General features: G+C 34.3%; 1 protein-coding gene across 2 annotated transcripts in view; it reads right to left on the minus strand.

Annotated features, from left to right (window-relative positions):
* Positions 1-5,981: 5,981 nt before the first annotated feature.
* Positions 5,982-22,020, minus strand: part of SGIP1 (SH3GL interacting endocytic adaptor 1) — a 171,945-nt gene continuing 155,906 nt past the window's right edge. The window contains exons 16-21 of one of the 2 annotated variants that reach the window (XM_054690962.1): positions 19,424-19,579; positions 15,443-15,575; positions 10,908-11,110; positions 9,667-9,731; positions 8,957-9,121; positions 5,982-7,976 (exon numbers count right to left, since the gene is read on the minus strand). In XM_054690962.1, coding sequence (XP_054546937.1) covers positions 7,954-7,976; positions 8,957-9,121; positions 9,667-9,731; positions 10,908-11,110; positions 15,443-15,575; positions 19,424-19,579 — 745 coding nt within the window. In that variant the 3' untranslated portion in view covers positions 5,982-7,953. The remainder of the gene's footprint in view (positions 7,977-8,956; positions 9,122-9,666; positions 9,732-10,907; positions 11,111-15,442; positions 15,576-19,423; positions 19,580-22,020) is intronic. The other variant, XM_037498299.2, reaches the window with a different exon arrangement.

A 22,020-nucleotide genomic window follows, 5' to 3' on the forward strand; every position in this document is an offset into this window, starting at 1 on the left:
TAGATAAATCTTTTAAAAAAAATAAGGAAATAATCATTAAGCAACATGCTCAGGTATATAGTTATACTATACTATATACTGGCATTTGTAGGACTTGAAAACCCTCTCACTGTAACAGACCTTCCTTTTGCCCACCTTGTCCACCCTAAACAAATAGTGAAGTTTTCCAGAAATTTGGGTAAAATTCTAAGAGGTTGGTAATAAAAGAGAGTCACGACTCAATTTATTTTTATGTTTTTCATTTATTTTCCAGAAAAAAAATCACATTTAAATAACAACTTACTCAGATATTTCATTGTTTTCACATATGATTAAACTTTGTTCTGAAATGGGAACCCTAGTTGCAGTAATGTGTCATGATAAATAATTGCATATTCAGGATTTGTGAAATGAGTCATTGGGAAAATTATGAAGGAAAAAACATTTATAAAAATTATTATTTACAAAAAGTGATAACCACACCTTTCCTAACTCATAAGGCAAGTAATGTTTAAATGTTCTCATGATTATCTTCAATAAGTCAATACTACACATTCATATCACCGTTAGCGCCACAGAGAGCTTTGCTGCATTTCTGTGAAGGAACAGTCATCACTTCTTTTGCTGGTTCCTTCTTGAGCACAGCATAGAAGCAGTCAAGCTTTCATCACAGACAAAGCAGTAACGTGTTTGAGAATAAAGTATTTACTGTTGAATTACACATGTAGGAAAAAAAGCCAGGCATTGACATTTTGACTAAATTTAAAAAGCATAGTTGAGTATTTGAGTTCACAATTTCTTTTAAAAGTATTTTATGCCCAAGGTATTTTGTGAAATCTTATACTCCATACATGGTCATAGAGAAATTCACTTTACCTTCACTCCACATCTTGGAGAACTCTAACTCAAGGCTACCACCAACTCAAATTATAATACTAACAGTGTTTTTCTTTAGAAAGACAACTGACTGAAGTTATTACCTTTACAAACACAGCAAAAGTTCTCTGAGATTCTTTTCTACATCCTCTTACTAAGTACCAAAAATATCAATGCCTTATATTGTCACTAAGTAGGCATGAAAATTAAAATTTGATCATTTTGTTTTTATAAATCTTTCCCAGTACAAAGTGAAAAAAAAACTTATATTGAGACACTATAGTGTTCAATCCGTTTTAAAAACCATCTCTATAAATTACTGCTTGGCCTGTAGGGGAGCCCTGCTCATAGTTAAGTTTAGCATATTATCATAACACCTGGCTTTTTCAAAAATATTATCCAGCAGCAATTTTTTAACTCTCTTAGATTAAGAGACAGACAGACAGAAAGAGCTATCAGACAGGAGTCAGTCTCTTTCACGTACATCCATTTTAAAAAAGTAAGAACTAAGTAAATATTGATCTGCAAAACCAACATAGCTACGTCGTAAGAAAAAGAAAAAATCTGACTTTGGACTTTGGGACAGTGACCTCAGTGATAGTTATTTAGGTGTATTTATTATTTAAAATAGTTTAAAGTAATGATGTTAGAATAACAACCATTAGTTTTGAACAAGAAAAAGGACATGGAGAAAAAAGACAATACCAATGAAGTAATAATAACTGAACAAGTGAGATGGATTTAGCATTTGTATTATATAATCATTCAAAGGAATACTTTTAAATGATACATGGCATGGTCTATCAGATTGATTCACAAACTTTGAATGAATTAAAAACTGAACTACATTTAGATAAATGTAAAATAATTCAGCTTTCTGGTACCAGTTTACCCAGAAGATTTTCTAAGTGAACTTTGTTGATTTTGTGGCAACAAACAGTTGGCTTGCAAAATAAAACAACTCACAAAGAACTGTGAAATGCTGATTACTATAGAGAAGCTACAAAATCCATGATAAAGAACGCAGTCCTCATAGCTATAATTAAAATATTTTTCATGTCGTATTTAACAAGTCTGTAAAAGTATTGTTAATATTGAAATATAATGATTCAGTTTTTTAAAGCTGCTTGATAAAATATTATCAAACATTGTTTTTAACAATGAATTTAGCTTATCTTCAACAGATGTGTGGGTCATAGGTGTAAATCTTAAAAATAACACTTAAAAATTTAAAACAATTTTATTGTTTTAGTTTGAACATTTTAGGTGCTAAAGTTAAATCCACTAGCTTATACTAATAAAATTTTAAATAGTTACAAATTTATTTGAAATGGAGGAATTTCTCTTAAAGCCAAAACAAAAATCTAGAAGCATCTTAAAACCATCCCTCGTTTTATTATTTGTACTTTTTAAAGACAGGTAAACTGGCATTAAAAAATAAGTTTTCTAAAGTTCTTCAAGATGTCTTTAGGGGGAGAAAGTATTTTCTTGACCCAGTACCTTTCTTAAACTTTGTTAGAACACTAGCATTTACTGTCAATGTCCAAGGGGTGGGATTTACAGTATGGATGATTATTCTCAGACCAAAAGGGACAGTTGCATAACTACTAGACTAAAAGATGACTTGGAAATTTTTGGAATATAGGTGAATGCAGTTGAAGTATCTTTGACTTGCTTTCTTTTTAACATTAAATAACATAAAAAATAGATTTGCTTTTCGTTGAAACAATATTTCTTACGAGGTTAATGATGTATTTAGGAGAGCAGTGTGGCACCTAGAGCTAGGAGGAGACAGTCAGAAATACTATAAATCAAAGGAAAAATTACTTTAACAGTTAAACCCAGAGATTAAATTATTACATCAATGGTGACTATCAACAAGGAGGTGCTCTGCTTTCACAGGAATGCTCATTTAGGATAGAAATCAGATATTAAACATGTAAGATAATGAAGAGATCTCTCTGTGTGTGTATATGCGTGTGTATACAATTCAGTAGACCCTAAAAATTGACATTCCTTCAAAGATGTTTAGATTTCATTTAGTTATTAAAAATGAAATTTTAGCCCACAAAACATGAGAGAACATCAAAGAAATGAAACAAGAGAAAGGCAAGTGGGTTTTGTTGTTGTTGCTCTTTGTTTCAATATTTGAGACTTCAACATTATACTCCTATCTCATGTTTCCTCCATTCATGTCATGGATAAAAAGTAATGCAATGGCAGCCATGTTTAATTTATGACTGAGAAAGCTGCATTTTAATGTTGTTTGCCAAATGAAAACACTGAAGGAGCAGGAAAAGAATAAAGCCTCAAGAGAGAAGCACACACTGAAAAGGGGGTGAGGTGGGTCATCACCACAGTTTCTTTAATCAGTATAATATGAATAGACTTGTTCATAGGTACAATTTAATTACTCATGTTACAGAAACATCATATTTACATATTAACTTTTAAGCTGTATTTAGAGATCATCCTCATTTTGATAAAAAAATTATGCTTCCACTTTTAAGAAGTTGTTGATCTTTTTAGCATGTAGCAAACCATGTAGCAAAATGAGTATATTTCAATGGAATGGATTTTGCTCAAAAACATATTTTAGGAAAAAGAAAGCATAAAAATTCTACAAACTCGTCCCTTTAGTAGATATATGAACATTTAATTGTCTTTCAACTTTGACAGAGTGTGATTATTTTTACAAAATTGTAAAAATAAAAATGATGGGTACAACACTTTTTTGGATGACTTTCTTACCTGTTTTTAAAGCAGTGCAAGTGTACCTAGCGAATTGTGTCAATTCACAAGTTAGACATCAGAGTGTCCCATGTAAGGAGAGAGACATTTATTAGACAGTGGTATTAGGAATGAACAGTTACTGCTCCTTTTATTTATTTTTAAGCATTAAAGAAAAGGACAGAAATATGAATGTGAGAGAATGCATTTCAGGTCACTTGGAGACTGAGATAGTAGGTGAGACTAAGGAAAAGATAGGATTTTATTTTTCCTAGAAGAAGCCCTCTATCTTTTTTGTAAAGTTGGATGAAGTTAAATTGATTGAATGAAAAATAAACTGACCACAAAAACAGTATTCAACTTACCATCTGATGTAATGTCAGCACTTAGAAGGATCTGAGCAATCTACCAGATGCAGTGATTCTCAAATTTTGGATACTTGCCAAAATACATATTCCTAAGGTCCATCCCTAGAGATTCATTCTTTCAGTATAAATTTATTGATACCTCCTTTCTTCTAGGTTCTGGGAATATAGTAGTGACTAAGACAAAAATCATTACATTTTTAAAAAATAAGTGATGATACAAATGATGCACAAAATCATTTTTTGAGCAACACTGATTTTTTTCAATAATTTTGCTATCACAATTGTCCTTATCTTGATACTAATATTTCATAGTGCCCTTTACCTGGGTATCCAAATAAGCTATGAATAGCGTAATAAAGCATAAGTGTTTCTTACCCAGAATTAGCAAGCAAAACAGGTCAGAGACTCCCTCTGCAGTCAAGGTAACTGTGTGCTTCCAGCTATTGTGTCTCTTTGGCCTAGTTAGTCTGTCTAAACCTCAATGTCATCATTTGTAAAATAGAAATTAATAAAAAGAGTATCTACAATTTTGGAGTTGATACAGTAAATGCATTAATATCTGTAGTCACTAGTACATGGCAAACATTCAAGTAAATATTATTTCTTATTGCACTTCAATTATTGTGATTATACAAGTTTCCTTGTAAAGTCTCCAAAGTTGAACCTATCTGAGCCAAGTAGAATCGTGGAACTTTGAAGGTGGGAGAAACTGTGGGCCACAGAAGTGTTACTATGTTTAAACAGTTATCTGGGGAACCCAGATTTAAACTGCTGGAGGAACTTTGAACTGTTTAGCCTATGAGGATCCTATGTGAAATTTTAGTAGAAAAAAATGTCCTGCTGTTAAGAAAAGTTTGAAAACCGTGGCCATATCAGTTCCTCATTCTAAAGATGAGAAGCAGAAAAGGGGCAGTGGTTTGTTGAAGGTTACACAGCAGGAGTTAGTGGTAGAGCTAATGCAGTTACCAGATTTCTTCAAAAAGAAAATTTAGAAATATATGCATTTATGGCCTCAAAATCTTTGTGGATTGAGTAAAAGTATAAAAAAACAAAAATAAAGAATCTACAGGTTGACTTTCTGAGGGATTTTTGTCTATTTACTTGAAATCATTTGAAATGTGGATGTTGTTTTGTTACAGGTGAAATATATATCCAAACACCATATGGTAAATTTTCATTTTGGCTGTCGGAAGGGAAAAGAATAGAACTTTAAAAGTAATTAAAAATTTAAATTTTAGGAATTATAAATTCTAATGATGATAAAATTGAGACTAATTCTTAATAAGAAGCTATTTCTAAAAAAATAATGAAAGTATGGACTTGATTTGAAAAGAAAAACATACTTTCCATGTTGCCAAAATAAAGCAGTCACATTCATACTCTATCTTGTTAGGCAGAACTTTTTAAATCATAATGCTCAAGAAATGGTATTCTGAGCCTAGGTTAACTAGAACCTTTCTTTTTATTTTAACCCCTGGTATTAAACCCTAGTACTATGTACTAGCCCATTTTGCTGGGTTTTGTGGTTGATAATGAACCTGACTTAATGTTTCTTTGATAATTGACAATCTTGCATTGTCTAGGACCATTTTTTCCTAACACAAAATCTTACTGTACAGTACTGTGGATATAGGTATAACAGAAAATTATAAACTACAGGATTAAAACAAAGCCACCAAAATCTAAATCCCTGATATGAGTTTATTGTGTGATTATAGACTGAAAGAAGAAGGGATACATTTTATGTATTGAGGTTCTGGTTATTCAAGGTTTAATGATTTTGATATCACTGACTTCCATTCTATAACACAAAGACCAAAGAAGGAATCATAGGATTATCTTCATAGTTTCAAATTTAAGTTTCTGGAAACATCTGAATAGTGTTAGAGATTATTGTAATCTATGTTTTAAATTACATTTGTACAATATCAACAAAATTATTCTTTGAAAATAAAACCCTTGTCTTTAATTACTAGTTTACTCTAGAACAATATAAAATAATATAAAGACCAAGACATGAGAACCAGTAATATTTACACATTTTAATATGCTTTGTGTTAATATTCAGTGCAGTGCATCTCTTTCATGAATTAGTTTCTTAAAAACACATTTTTATATTCATATACTGGATAATTTTCAATTTGCTGCTGCTTTTTCTCCATTGATTTCAGTGTTTGAAATTTCCCCTCATGTGATTTAGGAGTTTTCATTTTCTATTTTGTTTTCAGAATCAAATTAAATATATTTTTTAGAATGAAGTACTATGTATTTGTTCAAAAAACTTCAACACCAGACTGCTTGGGGAGTCAACTGAGAGTTTGTTTGAATACTAAAGATTCTTCTAAGATAAAACAGATCATTTTGGCCATTCTCTTGGAAACAAGCACTATTTGAGGAATACAAACATTAATTAAAAAACTTCTACTATAAGCCATTGCCACTCACAATCTTATTTTAAAAGATTTAAAAAATATAATTTGATTCTAAAATTTAAAGGGGCTTAAGAATTTTTGTCAAATAATTGAATGCAAAATCAAAATTACCAACTAATGATAAATATAACAACTTAATCATTATAGTTATTTAATAGTATAACCTAGATAAGGAACTGGGTTTATGCTTAAAATAAGTTTTATGATTTAAAAGAAGAGTCATGTTTTCAGATTGTAAAGAGGAAGGTTTTACAACTGGGATCCCTGAAGACTTCACCTTTTGAATTCCTGTATTGTGGGACCAGCAGAGTAATCACAGTTTTCATTTTACTTTATAGCACTGATATCATGACATACATTTTTGATAAATTGCTACTTCATTCCCCAAGAATGGCAAAGATTTATAGTTACATACCATGAATCTTAATCATCTAAAAGGAAATTTATTGCACTATAATGTTGATTAGAATTTCATTTAGAAAACCTTTTTCCTCCTTCCCAAATGATAGAAATGATGATGATTAAAATTCTCCTTCTGGATTGAAACAGGAGACTAAATTTTTCCCTAAGACTTCTAGTCTCAATATTTTGATTTTTGTCAGTAAAGAGGAAGATACAAGATACCATTCCCTGTGCTGAATGGAGAGACTCTGGCTAGAGCCATTGTGCAGAAGTTGCTGGCCACTTCAATTATGGAAAGTCGTGAAATCTTAAAACCACAATTTGGTTTCAGTCTGATTATTCAGCAATTGTCACATTTGCTAAACTGCAGAGAGGGGAAGTGGTTAAGACTTCATCTTCTTTACTCTTGATTATAATTTCATATACTTAAACTTTAAATATGAATTGCTTTCCCTTTTTACACGAGTTATAAAAATAAGAGGCCCTGTTTACACAGTTTGCATTTTTATGAAATTTGCAGTTTGAAAAAAAAGCTTTTTAAAAAGTGGTAATTAATGCTTTTTTTTGAATATGCTGTAACCTTAGAATTTTTTTTTGAAATAGTTTCTCAATTTAACTCCTTAAATATTTGAAGATAGAATTTTTATTTAGCACTAGAGTAAAACATACTAAGGACTGAAGAAAAGTAAGTTCGTTTTTTCTGGCTCCACTTAATTTTCTTTGTATGTGGCACCCCCTTTATGACAGCTCTCAATATTAAATTTAAATTTTATATATCAACAAAATGCAATCTATCTCTGTAAGCATTGTGCCATTCAACAGTACTACTATTAAATTTACATACCACAGTTTAAATTACATCCATTTCAGGAATGGTAAAATGCTAAAACTCAAGGGTTTAACTGCCTTACTGGAATGAGTACAATATACAAATACAATAATTACATTTTAAAACCATTAACAATATTACACCTAGAAGTAAATACTGTAGGATGGGTCATCATGGTATTGTGAGAGGGAAATCACTGCTGAAAGTCACGGACATTTCCAGCAGATACATCCCAAGTGCAGGTTTTGGCTTGCTTTCATCAAACCAAAACTAAAACCTGTTTCTTAACAACAGTTCTCCATTATATGAATCCTCCACATCCTTGCATACAATTTGATTAGTTATCTGCCAAGTATTTTCCTGCAAAACAAAACCATATATCCACAGGTTATCTGCTGATCAATAATACGATTACTAATGGGTGACATTGTGATTCCTCTTGCTCCCTGCTCTACCCCTGAGAACCAATACTGCACACTTGAGGGGGTGCTATACTAACATATAAAATACATCAAGTATCTTAACTTTCCCATTTTCCAGACCAGCTAGTTGTTTTTTTCGTTTTTATTTACGAACAATTTGCAGAGGTTTGGGTTTTGCCAAGAAAAGGTGAAAGCTCTGTTCTTGAATGTGAGGATTCAACTTATAGGAAGAGTAACCATTTAATTTACTTTCTGATATGGGTAATTTTACTTTCTGATCTGGGTCATTTCTGATTTGGAAGGGGTAGGATTAATAATTATATTGGACAGCAAACATAAACCCAGGACTTACCCCATTGAATCACTGCTTAATATAATCAGCTTAGCACTGGGGATTCCCTGCTAACAAACTCTATGGTGTACACCAAATAAAACCTATCTAAAGCAACATTCAGCTCATGGATAACCCATTCCAATCCTACATTCTTAAGGTTGCTATTAAAATAAAAAATAGATTCTCTCAGATCTCAGCAATGCCTGACCAGTCTAAAATCTATGAAGTCCTATTGTAAAAAAAAGTTATCAGCAAGAGATAAATTCAAAGGCAAGCAGCATTTATCTTGCTTGTCAAAATAACAAGTAGGATTTACTCCACTAACCTCAGACTACATGCCTAGATAAAGGGAATGACTGGTCAGAGGCAGGATAAGCAGCCAGGGCTTCCCTAATTTCTAATGTTCAGTTCATTGCCCTATTTTTACTTTCCTTATTGGTTGGCTTTTTAATTGGGATGGGGAAGGTAGAGTGGTTATGGGGAAGAAGAGGAGGAAGGTGAAAAAATTCATAAGCTCTTCTTTCTAAAGGAAGAGGCTAAGTTGACATTTTTTTGCAAGTGAAACTTACTATCTACCCACTTACCTGCAGCAAACCTTTTCTTGATGAGTGAAAATCGATACCCTGCTCCAACAAGTTCAATGTCACAGCCAGAAAGGGTGCTTCCTTCGCTTGTGAACTGCACAACCAATGGAGAAGGTTTGCTTGGGCCTTCAGATAACTGAAATCTTGCTAATAAAGAACCCACTCCTATAAAAAGAGTTTTTACAAGATAATAGTCAATGCAACATTCTGGATATAAATTTGGAAATAGTATTCCAAAGTTAACATAGAAAAGCTAACTTACTAGAAAATAGTATTAGTTTTGCAGACAAAAATGATGACTAAAATTTATCATTAAATATTATGAGTGACTCTTTTGCACACTGATAAAAGTGCAGTTAGGCCAAAGTGCAATTAGGCATGCTACTTGCGAGGCAATGCATTTTCTATAGCATGAAGAATAGCAGCTCGGAACAATCAGGGAGTGTGGGATCTACTGCAGGATGGAAACAGGTCTCATTAGAAGCCCCTTTCTGGCTAAAGATGGTCTGTTTGATATGGGATCTTAGGTAAAAAAGGTGAAAAAGAGGATTCATTGAAGAATTATTTGCTTTTATTGGTTGACATAATACAAAAATTAAGTGAAATACTTTGCATGTTTTTAGTGCCAAGTGTATTTTGACAAAAAGTTAACACTATCTAAAATTTTCCCAGTTTTACATGTTAAATGATAACTAAATCTATTATATTACCTCCATTTTCTGACTTCTGAGAAATATCGGGAATCTTCCACAATATTCTTTGTTGTTCAGCATTCCTGAAAATAAAATAGATAAAAATCTTCACAATATTCAAGTCTTTTTATTTAATGAGTGTGATATTTTTTCCATATGGGATTAATATAAAAAGATGTATCCTAAAAATGGTAGCAACAATTTTAGCGTTATCTATCTATCTATCTATCTATTTATCATCTATCCATCCATCAATCATCTGTCTCTCTCTATCTGGTCTCTCCTTTCCCATTCCTTATCATAATAGGACACAATAATGTCAGATAAATTAACATTTAGAGGAGAACACAGAGTCAAATATTTTTAATTCTGAAAAAAAATAGAGAAAAATGTAAGTTCATCAATTCATTCAGGTAATTCAAATTGGAGCTGTCATAGGACTGGCATTCATTTTTAAAAAGTTCTATTTTTTGCTTCTGATCCTATGAAAAAACCAGAATGTTTCCTAGGAGAATAAGTTCTTTTAAACAATTGCTGTGGCATTCAGTGTCTATTCAGTTTCTATTTCCCTACCTTCTCTAGTGTGCTTTTATAGATCAGAGGATACAAAAAAAACCCACAAAAACAAAAACAGAAACTGCATTTTTACATCTCACTTTCCCTATAATTAGGGCCCTAGATGCTAATTCCGCTCCACCAGTTACATGCACTGCATGAAATTTAGTGGATAGAGGAAGGTACAGGACATTCTCCTGTTGCTTTCTTGCAGGCCAATAACCTGAGGTGTGGGATCTTTTAAAGCACAGTTAGACATCCAGTTCAATCTCCAGTTTTGTGAGTGTTGAGAAGAAACTAAGGCAGTATCAGCAGCAGCTTTCTGGTTCTTGCAACGGTGTGACAGTGGTGACACTGGTGACAGTGGTGACTCAAGGGTTCCCTCTGCATCCTTCTCATTTCCTCCTTCATGGCTGTGGCAGAGGTATGCCACAAAGAGAGAGGCTATGGCCCCTCTCCCACCTGGCCAGTTGTACAGTGCTCTGGAAAGCTTTCTTGGAGATCTAGCCTAATTCTTGTTCCACTAGGACTTCCAAAATCCTTTTGGCTAATAATTTTCGGCTACAGTGGTTTCTGCCCCCTGCCCTGAGCCCTGGCACCTAGGCCTGCTGTGACCTCCTCCTGTAGGAAACACAAATGCTAAGTCTTTGATCCTTCTGCCCAGAGGAACTCTCTGGGGAGCTGGGGGGCTCTTAGCTTCTTACCAGACAGCTGGTGGGAGCACAGCCTGGAGCTTGGTCACGCCTCCATCAATGGGGACGAGGAACTGCACGTTGTTGAGGGCCACAGCAGTTGTCATGGCGTCTGTGTTGTATTTGTAATCTATGCGCAGGTCAGTGCTGGCTGGCTCGCACCGCCAGTTCACTGCCAGGTTCAGAGGTGTGGACTGAATGCCCTGGGCAGACACCTGGCCAAAGGATGGGAAAGAGAAAGGTTAAGGTTTGACCTTTAATCTGAGACAAAAACAGAAGCTCTGATTGTCTCCCATGGGTATGTTCTGAGATACTGAGGCGTTATCAGCTGTGCTGCTTATAAATGAGCTCTCAGTGAAAATCACCGTCAACGGTGCCACGTGAGAGGGCTGGGTGTTTCAGGTAAGCTGATGCAGACTAAGAACATCAAGTTAAATACTAAAAATCTCTGTGACACATTACACTTTACAATGCACTTTTTAAAAATAGCTATTTGATTCTAGCCCTATGTTACTTTTGAGTTACTTTACAACTATAATATATAGGTGATTAACACGCAAAATTCACCCTCACTAGTAGAGAATTGACTTTTTTTCTCCCACGCTGTGAAAACTTAACTCCATGTACATTTTCATTTGAATAGTCTTGACCTATAAGCATGTCTACTTAAAACATCCTCTTGGGCCTCCCCTGGTGGCGCAGTGGTTGAGCACTGGGCTGTGAAGCTACCTGCAGCCTCTGCAGCGCTGGTTCGATCCCTGGCCTCCCGGGTGAGGATCCCACATGGCACACAGACCTCTCCTGTGTCGCCCGTTGTTCCCCTCAGCAGTGTATTTTGTCAGTCTGCCTGTTCTGTTCCCCACTCTGGCTCTGGTAAATTCACTCACCCTCCCGCGCTTCTGACTGTACCCAGTGCTTGTATAAATAAATAAATAAATCTTTAAAAAAAATTCTCTTTTGAATCCAAATATAACATCTGTTGAGCCCCTTCATTAAATAAGTTACATGAAATTGTTAACAATGTGCATGGTTTATATATTTTTCCCAAAGATTATTCTGAATATTATCTTTTAACAAAAATGACCGGAGGTTTCCCTTAGTATTTATTGACATATAACCCTTATAGAGACATAAATTTATTTATTAATTTTTATTTTCATTATTATTTTCAAATGGAGTACCATTATTTAATATCCCTGTTAATTTTTCCACAAAAAAAGATTTCTCCCCTCTGGTGTGGTCACAATAGTTTTCCCACCACAAAAGTACCCATAGTCCATTGTGCTTTCTCCTCCTCACACTCCTACCTCTACCCTCACCTTCGTTTTCTCCCCTCTTCCTCTTCCTCACTCCCGGAAGCCTCACACCTATGATCAGCTGTCAAGGGTTGGTTTTAAAATTTGTCTTTGTCTCATGCTTTGGTTGGTTTCTCTAGAGTCAACCTATAAGTGAGACCATCCAGTATTTATCTTTCTCCTTCTGGCTTATAAAAATGTAAACTTAAATAAAATAATATAGGTGAAAATACTCTGCCAACTTTGAAACCCTTCATCTTTATTAGTAATGAAAATTTTTAAATGATATAACATTGTATGATAGCCTTATGTAAGTTTCAGCTATGCATCATTAGAAATCAACATCAATATATTACATCAAGTTTACATTATGCACTTTATGTCAGTTCAGTTCAGTCAAACAGTCCTGGATGTGAGTACTGATTCTGTCACCTGAAAGTTGAGTGATCTTGGATCAGTCACTAAACCCCTCTGAACCTCAGTTATTTCTTCATCTGCCAAATGGGAATTACAAGAACAATATTTAATACTTAGACTGCTACTAATAATGTAACAATGCTATTTAGAGTTATTGGGGAGATTGAAAGATTTTTTTATGTGAAATTTTAATAGCATAGTACCCTATTACATAATATGGAATTAATATTTTAATACGTTACCTATTAATATTATCATATTTACTGTTAGTAACAACCCAGTGAGTTGGACAAAACAGGTAATTACTACTCCTTTGGGATTTGCCAAAGTAAGAACTTGAATCCAGGTTCTCTAACTACTGCATTCTACTGTCTGTTTTCAATTCTAGTTGGAACCAACTGTGAGTTTGACCAAGGACCAGTCAACTTTGAAGAATCAACAAAAATGTATCATAGAATAACAGTAATATTGGAAAGATTTAGTTTTATTGAGTCTCTCTTATGTATATAGGAGGTATTTTCTCTTGCCAATTGTTATTTGCCAGCCTAGAAGAACCAAGAGGCGCAAGGGATGATTTTCTCTGTGCCTTGACTATAGAAATTTCTTGAGGTCAATTCAAAGAATATATGTTTTGTTTAGTTTTTAACTTCACATCATCTAATGTACCACTTTAAAATATTGAAGTTTCAATCAATACTTTTGACTGACAGAAAAAAGACAATAGCAATTTGCATTCTAGTTCACAGTGAAAAATGACCAATGTTAAATAATTTCTTGATTGTTTGCTGTGATGATGAATAACTCTAAGAAATTTCCCTTTTACAAGGGACACTGCACAGGCCATGTGGGTGGTGTTTATGTCCTTAGAGTTTTATTTATGGGTTTTGTAGAGTTTGAAGAATATAAACAACTCTTCATTGGCATAGAAATGCTGGCACATATGAGCACCATGGGGAAGGGCTTTAAAGGCAGGTTGAACGGACAAGGTAGGAGTGGTTGCTGCAGAAACAAGCCCACAAGTGGGTTCTTTTTTCAGCTAATAGAAATGGCTTTTGACAACAGTTTTTATCACATAACCATTATAATAGTTTTACCTTTAACTATCTTTAGCAGCATAACCATTTTATTTAGAAGTCTATTATAAGAAGCCTCAAAGCAGAGCAGAATCATCCTTTGCCCGTTTCTACTCTTCATCCTCAGCAGGACTTCTCTGCGCCATGGTAGTTGTTCTCCCCAGAGAGGTGCTTTTGAACATGTGAGGCTGTATTTTTGACTGCTTCAAATCAAAATATTGGAGGATGCTACTGATGGCCAGAAACTATACATGCTTCAATTTAAGGATAATCCTACAAAATACTAGTTGTGCTTCCTACCCAGTTCCTTGAGTGTTAAAATGAAATGACAGGACCAGGATCACTTAATGTTCACAAACTACTCAGAAATATATTAGTTTGTTCATTCCTTACAACAACATACAATATCTAAATATGAATATCTAGATAGGAATCATCGCTATTCTAATTTTCAGGTGAGGAAACTGAGATTCATAGACTCTGTGCCCAAGGTCGGTGACCTTAGCCAGTAGGATGTAGTTACCTTTAACTAATTAAATTAGTAACTACTAAGTAGTTAAATTAGTAGTTACCTTTAACTAATTTATACCTTAATACTTTACACTAATCTCACATTGAAATAGGCAATTTCTGTCTATGTTCTAAGTTCACTTAACAAATATGGAAACTAAAAATGATAATTAAACTTTCATTGCAGCCTATGGGGTATATTAGTGTCACCTGGAGGAATGATAAAAAGTATAGCTATTTGGGTCTCATACTGAAAGAATTAAGTCAAAATCTTTAGGAGAGGAGTATCAAGGACCTACAGATATGTATCTTTATCTCTGAATAGATATGGTCTTAATACAAATGCTTAATGTCTATATCTCTATCAGTATTTATGCATAACATACACATCTACCTATGTATCTATCTATCATATGGCACCAGCTCAGAATTAACATTTTTTTACAAGTTCCTTAGTAATCCTAAAGTAGTCGTGTCTGAGACACACTGATGTCTATTAAAATATAACTTAAAAATATTATTTCATCTTAGAAAGATAATTTGTATGTATTTTAATAACAAATATTGCAAATGACCTAGGAGATCTAGTGGCTGGGACTCAATTAGGTATTATAGCATTCTGGTTGGAAGTATTTGGGATAAAGACAATCCTAGATACAAAAAAACAAGTTCTCAAATATTATATTGCATCTTACTAAACATTCTTTTAGCATTGAATTATTTCTTAACATAGGTTTCATTAAAAAATATTTCATAGAACTATCACATTACAGAGGAAAACCCCAGATTATTTATATTTAATCATTTATAAGAAGAGGTTTTAGTACAGTAATGTTCTTTTCTTTATTTTTTTTATTGAAGAAATGTTGGTTTGCAACATTATAAATGTTTTAGAGATATAGATTTACACCTTTTGAATGTACAGTAATGTTCTTAATGAAATTACAGTGATCTAGTTTATCAATACTTATAATCTTAATTGATATAGTATTCTGCAAATTTATTTTTATGGCATGTTGCCCTAACTTTTTAATAAAGTATTTTACTTATAAGTTTAAATGGATGAGAATAGGTACAAATATTTATGTCACAAGTAGTTTCCATGCAGATATTTAAAGTTTCTATTTTCTTATAAATTATATTTCTTACATAGTAGAATAGAAATATTTCTTTATTTACTTTTATCTAATGTTAGGTACTTTAGAATATACATTTGTAATATGAGAGATCCTGACCGTATAAATTAGTTTACCTGGTATTTGAGCATGTCCACATTATAATATGTAGCCTGGGGTTTTTGTTCCGACACTTTCTTTAGGTGCGTCATCAAATTTGGCATGTTTACCCAGAATTCCTTGGTATTGGCATCATTTTGGGTGTTATCACTATTCAATTGGGAAGAAAAACGATTGAGTAGCAATTTATAGCAAATATAAACCACAAAAGAAGCATTTTAGCAAATTGTCCTCTGACTCTAGATACATCTTTGATAGTTTGCAAAGAAACAAGGGAAACAAACAAGGAGATAAATAGTTGGGACTTCATCAAACTAAAAAGCACTGTACAGCAAAAGAGACAGTATCCAAAATGAAGAGACATTCTACTGAATGGGAGAAAATATTTGCATATCATACAACTGATAAAGGACTGATGTCAAAGATCTACAAAGAACTTACACAACTCAACAAAAACAAAGCAAACTACCTCATCAAAAAATGGGCAGAAAAGGGGCATCCCTGGTGGCATAGGGGTAAAAGTCTCAGTGCTATGAAGCTATCATCAGCCACTGTGGCATGAGTTTGATCCCCTGTCAGGGAGTTAACCTACATGGTGCAGCAGACCTCTCCTGTCTTGCCTGCTGCTCCCCTCAGCAGTGTATTTCAGTAGAGCTGCCTGATCTGCTCCCCACTCTGTCACTGGTGAGTCCTCTCACCCCACTCCCACACCCTCTGGCCTACACCCCAGTTCTTTCCTGCATAAATAAATAAAAATAAATATTTTGAAAAATTCAAATACTCAAATTCTCAATTCTTTAAAAAAAAAAATGGGCAGAAGAGCTGAAAAGACACTTCTCCAAAGAAGAAATGCATATGAGAAAGAGATAATATTATTAGCAGTAGCTTGCTTTTAGTACCATTGCAGTTTGAAATGGAATTATGTTAATTGGTTAAAACCCATAGGGAAGCATTATTGTATTGCTATAAATCTCAGTGAGTGTCCAGTAATACCAACCAATCATGATGATAATTGGTTGCTTTAAAGAGTGAATTATTTATTAACCTAAACTTAATAGCCTTTTCTACATCACCACAGTTTCCTCTGAATTAGTCTGCTAATGCAATCAAGAAGCTAAGTGCATCGATTCTTTTTTTAATTGACTTGAACGGTACTTTTTCAAAAATTACCAAGTTAAAATTGGCCAAATGTCAATGTGGTCTTTATTACCAATGAGAAAAAGGCAATATTAAAATTACCATGCTATATTTTTAGTATTCACAATATTTCAACCAAGAGTTTTTAAACCATAAAAAGTGTCACTTCCCTTACAAGATGATCCTGGATTTAAATCATGGTAGTTACAGTAAAGGATTAGAGTCCAGTCCTGATGAACTAAGGAGTTTTGTATTCCTAAGAAAGTCCTTAGCTTTGCTTAGAGAGTTGACCACAGGCTACTCAGCTAAATTATTTGGCAAATGTTTGTCCCAAAGACAAAAATTAAAATTAAAAAAAAAAGGAATTAGGTAAGAGTATGAAAAGTGGTTGCTCACTTCTCATGTAATAAGGATAACGAGGGCCCAACTGATTCAGTGACTTGACACATAACTTGTTTATTGACATTTCACTTTTAAAATATCTTATGTAATACATAAAAATAGATAGAACTTTGAGCACTGATGATGTGCTAAGCATACCACTTAGATGCATTATTAACTATTTCATAAAAATCTACTTTGCAAGGGAAGAATTATTATTTTCATTTTTAAAGATGAGTACATGTTACAAAAAGAAAGTTAAAGGTTAAGAAGAGAGATTAGTGATAAAGGCAGATCTAAGGTAGGTTGCTATGATTCAGCCTCTTGAATTGAAACAAATGAAGAGATCTGAGTCAGAAATCATGAAGGCCTTAAAACAGCTACTGGTCTGTTAGGAGGGTGTGTTTGTGGGGGCCACGTCTAGCATGACTCATGCGGTTCAGCTGTGCTCTGGTTATTGAGAACAAGGTAATCTTCTATGACTTTGGGCATGTAGGAAATGGATGAAAAGGCACGTGGACACTGAGACTTTGCCACTGGTCAAACTGAGCTAAGAGTGATGATGGTGCCATCCAAGCTTTTATTATCTCAAACATCCAAATTCCCTGCAACTCCCAGAACTATAGCTACACAAAGAGGTAGCAAATAAGATAACAAAGAGGTAGAAAGTCAGAGAAATGAAGTGGTTTAAGGTCGAACAACCAGTAAGTTAGCAGAGTCAGGATTAAGAAGGAAGAACCATGAAAAATAAAATTAACTGGCTAATGTGCATATCATATACATGGAAGGGAGCTGAAGTAAGAATTCACTGATTTCCAATCATCAATCACATTTGTCTTTCACCTTGCTGGGTCATTTCTTTTGCTTTTTTAAAACCTGGAATCATGTTTATCAGTTAAGATATCATGAGCCCCAAAGAGGGGGCGATAATGTTGGTAATCACCTGAAAGGTCTGTGATTTTTTTTTTTTTCTCCACTGGAATGATCAAGAAGTTTTGTTCAGTGAAGAAAGTGAGTGACTATATTTGTTTTCAAATAACCTTTATTTATTTCTACATACATACCTGGCTTGACTAAATTCTTTAAGTTATGGTTGGGCTATTGATTCATTCAACAAATATTACTTGTCCCTACTAGATGCCAGGTACAGTGGAAGGTACTGAGGATATGCTGATGAACCCATAAAACCTATGGCTAGTCCCTCATGGGTTTTATAGTCCAGAGGAGGATATGGGTGAACAAAGAAACACAAATAGACATAATTATAAATTATGTTAGGTACAACAAGGGGAAAGAATAGGGTACCTTGATAGAGAATGACAAGAAGACATACATAATTTGGGAATGGCAGTGAGAGTGGGGAGGAGAGTAGGATGGGATGGGTGATCAGGGGAGATTAAGTGAAAGTGAGATCCAAAAAATGAGCAGGAGTTAGGTGAAGAAGGGCTTCAGTAGGGAGGAATGCAGAGGAAACGAACAATATTGGATGCAGAGGAAACTCATATGCAGAGATATGGGAAAGTACTGAGGCTGTTTATAAAGCTGGCAGGTCTGGCCCAAGCTATGATTCTGGGATGGGGGTGAACAGGGGATGAGGATAGAGAGGCAGGCCACCAGAAGATTATGGGCCAGGAAGATCTGGATGTAGGATCATCTACATGCAGCTGTCATATGTAGAAAGGGGCAAGATTGGTCATCGGGAGAAGAAAGAAAGCAGTTACAGTGGCCCAGGGGCATGACAGTGGTCATTTGGACAAAAGAAGTCATGAAAAATTAAAAAGGTGGTCATTTTAGAGATTTTTTTAGATGGAATGTCAAGACAATGATGGAGAAGAAACTGTCAAGAATGACTCCTTTTGTCTCATTCATTACAAATAATTAGCTTGTTAATCATTTATAACAGCAGGCACATGTGTCTGTGTGGATGTGCGTGTATGTATAATAAAGACTCATATTCAGATTTAATAGTTAGAAATTGTGAAGTACATTTGTATAAACAAATTCACATGAGTTTCTTTGACTTTGTACATGCAAAGTTCCATCAAAACAATTATCATTACAGTGATTTTCAAACTCATGTAAAGAGTAATTCACAGTTCAAATATCATTTGACTTGAAAAGATGCTAATGGGGGTTTTGTATCTATCATTGGGTTTATTTCCAACCATCTTCATCCATTGTCTACTGATAGTAAGTAAATCAATGAATAAATTCTCACTACTACAGATTTTATTTCCTAAATGTCACTAGTTATTTGAGATAATTGGCCATTAAAAAAATACATCTGCATATGCAGTTACACAAACATACACAATTACAAAAACTGACAACTGGTAGAAGGTTTAGGTTTGAATCTGCCAGCATGTCTGTGTAGTGAAAATTACTCTATAGGCTACTCTCTTGTCAAGGTACATTGCTTATCTCAGGATAGTGTTAAGTCACATACAGCCCTGAAAAAATTTTGTGCAAAGTATACTCACCAGCAGAGAAGTTGGGGATTTGGCAGGACATGTTCTAACCTGCCGAAATTTGTCACCCGAAAGGTCAGAGCAGCTGGCGATGGGTTATTGGCAAAGTGTCTGGTGATTCCAGCAGGAAAGGATAACACCATTTCTCCAGTAATCTTCACGATACATCTGGCTCATCAAACCACACAAAAAGCAGAAAGAGGAAACCCAGTCAATGTGTTGTGAATCAAAACAGTTTTGAAAAAGATCCATGTAACAATAAGACACAGAAGAAGAGAAGGGTAAGCTCTTACAGTTCTGCTTTCACTCACTAAACCTGACAACTCAAAGATTTATTTCAACACTTATCAAAAAAAAAAAAGTGTCTATTTTGTTGACTGTGTTTCTGAACTGTCAGAAAAAAATGGCAGTTTTATTGTAAAAAAGTAAAAAATTCTCTATGTTCACCTCACAAGTAGAATCATCTACACTGGTGGTTTTCTTACCTTAATTTCTTAATTTTGGGCGACATTTCTGAAGATAGTAAATTGCTACAGTGTTATCACACAATTCATTGGGAATTATTTTAGTTTGCTAAGTGACATTATTGATGCCTTGAACCTGCTCATTTATATATACATGAAGTAGACTTCATGCTCTCACTTAGCTAGTTCTTTGTTCTATTAACTTGTTTATTTGGTCAAAATGCTAAAATCACTCTATAGGTTAACACCACAAGATGGTAGTTTGGAATGAAGAAGAATCCTGTTATTTAAGAGGTTTTCATGGAGGTATAATTGACACGCCATAAATTTCGCTTATTTATATTGTAAAGTTTCATAACTTTTGGCATAATATACATCTGTGAAATCATCACCAAATCAGGATAATGAATATATCCACTGTTTCTATAAGTTTCCTCATGCCCCTCTCATGCCATTCTTCCACTCTCTATCCCTAGGCAACTGTTGATATGCTTTCTGACACTATACATCAATTTCTAGAATCTTATATAAACAGAATCATAAAACGTGTGCTTTTTTGACTGAAGAGATCTGAATTATTTCACTCAGGACAATTATTTTGAGATACATATATGTAGTATGAAAATTAATAATTTACTCCTTTTTATTGTTTGGTAGCATTTTAGATATGTCACTGTGATGGTAGGAAAGGGTACAATATATAAGAGTAACTTAAGTTTTTTAAGGATTACAGAATGAATCCCTGAACCTCTTATTTTAAGCACCAGGTTTGCTTATGCTGGAGCTAATAGTGTATTAGTATATTTCCCCAGCTAATAGCAAAAGTCTAGCTGTTCTCTGCCTATGGACTGCTGAAAAATTTAAATGTCAGGATACCTGTTACAGGCATTCTGGATACTCAGAGGAAGAGCATATAGTTATATTGAATAGATTGTATATCATAGTATATAATAAACAGTGTATTTTTTTCCAATGTATGATCTGAAAACACATGTGGAAGGCTTTGATAAAGGATGAGAAGACTCATAGGCAAAAGCAAATCCATATGCTTTTTTTGCATCATTTCTCTGTATAGCTGTGTGTTTTTCTCCCCTATCCCCACCCCATGATTGAACTTTGGAACTTGAGTTATTTCTTTGAAAATAAATAACAAAGGAAGAACTATGCAAATGATTCACTACCTGGAGATGATATTAAATATAGAAGAATGTTGCTTCATGATATGTTCATGAGTTTCAGATCTAATAATTGCAATGAAATATTCTGAATTTTCCATCTACTGACTATAACTTCTTATGGCAACACAATTGAAAATGCATTCAATATGTGCTGTGATTCACATGTCAAAGGCTCTGTTAATTTGGAAGGATATAGAAAAACCCTAATATTCATTTGGCTCAAGTGCCACATCGTGGGAATGCTAAAGTCTTGGATACCAGACTCACTGGTTCAGAGCCGTCACAGATTAATGGGAAAACTAGAACTGTTGGAAGAGCCAGCTTGCACAGGGAGAAGACTACAGGTGGCTGTTGGGCTGCCACACAGCTTCTTGGAATTAAAAGACATATTATCTATACCTTTCCTGTGTTGACTTTGTGTTATATTTATGCACAATTCTTATTTTGCATATTACCTATCTATCCCCTGTCTAGTGCAGTATCAGCACATAGCAGCCATTCTGTAAATGTAAGTGAATAATTCAGCTCAACTTTTACAGCAAATAGGCATTGAGTACTCCACACCGGATCCTGGGTTAGGTGCTGAGGGTACAACAATGAGCAAAATGCTCAAAGTCCCAGTTCTCATGAGTCTTGCATCCTCAGTGGGGGAAAGACAGACAGTGCACAACTGAAAACATGCAACATGTTAATTAGAGAGAAGGACTATGGAGATAAAGAAAGCAAGGTAAGGAGGAATGAAGAGTTGATAGCAGATGGAGTGCCATTATTTTACAGTGGATGGACAGGGAGGGTGTCTTTGACAAATCTGGTTAAGAATCATGAAGGAAAAATGGAGGACAGCCATTCTGAGAGTGGAGAGAATATTTCATCAGGGCAGAAGGAGAAACAAATACAAAGATGTTGGGGTAGATTTGGGGTTGGGATGATGAAAGAGAAATAACCATGAAGCCAGTGTGGCTGGTGG

This window comes from Talpa occidentalis, unplaced genomic scaffold (assembly GCF_014898055.3).
Source record: "Talpa occidentalis isolate TD23 unplaced genomic scaffold, MPIMG_talOcc4v2.1 talOcc4.9, whole genome shotgun sequence".
NCBI lineage: Eukaryota > Metazoa > Chordata > Mammalia > Eulipotyphla > Talpidae > Talpa > Talpa occidentalis.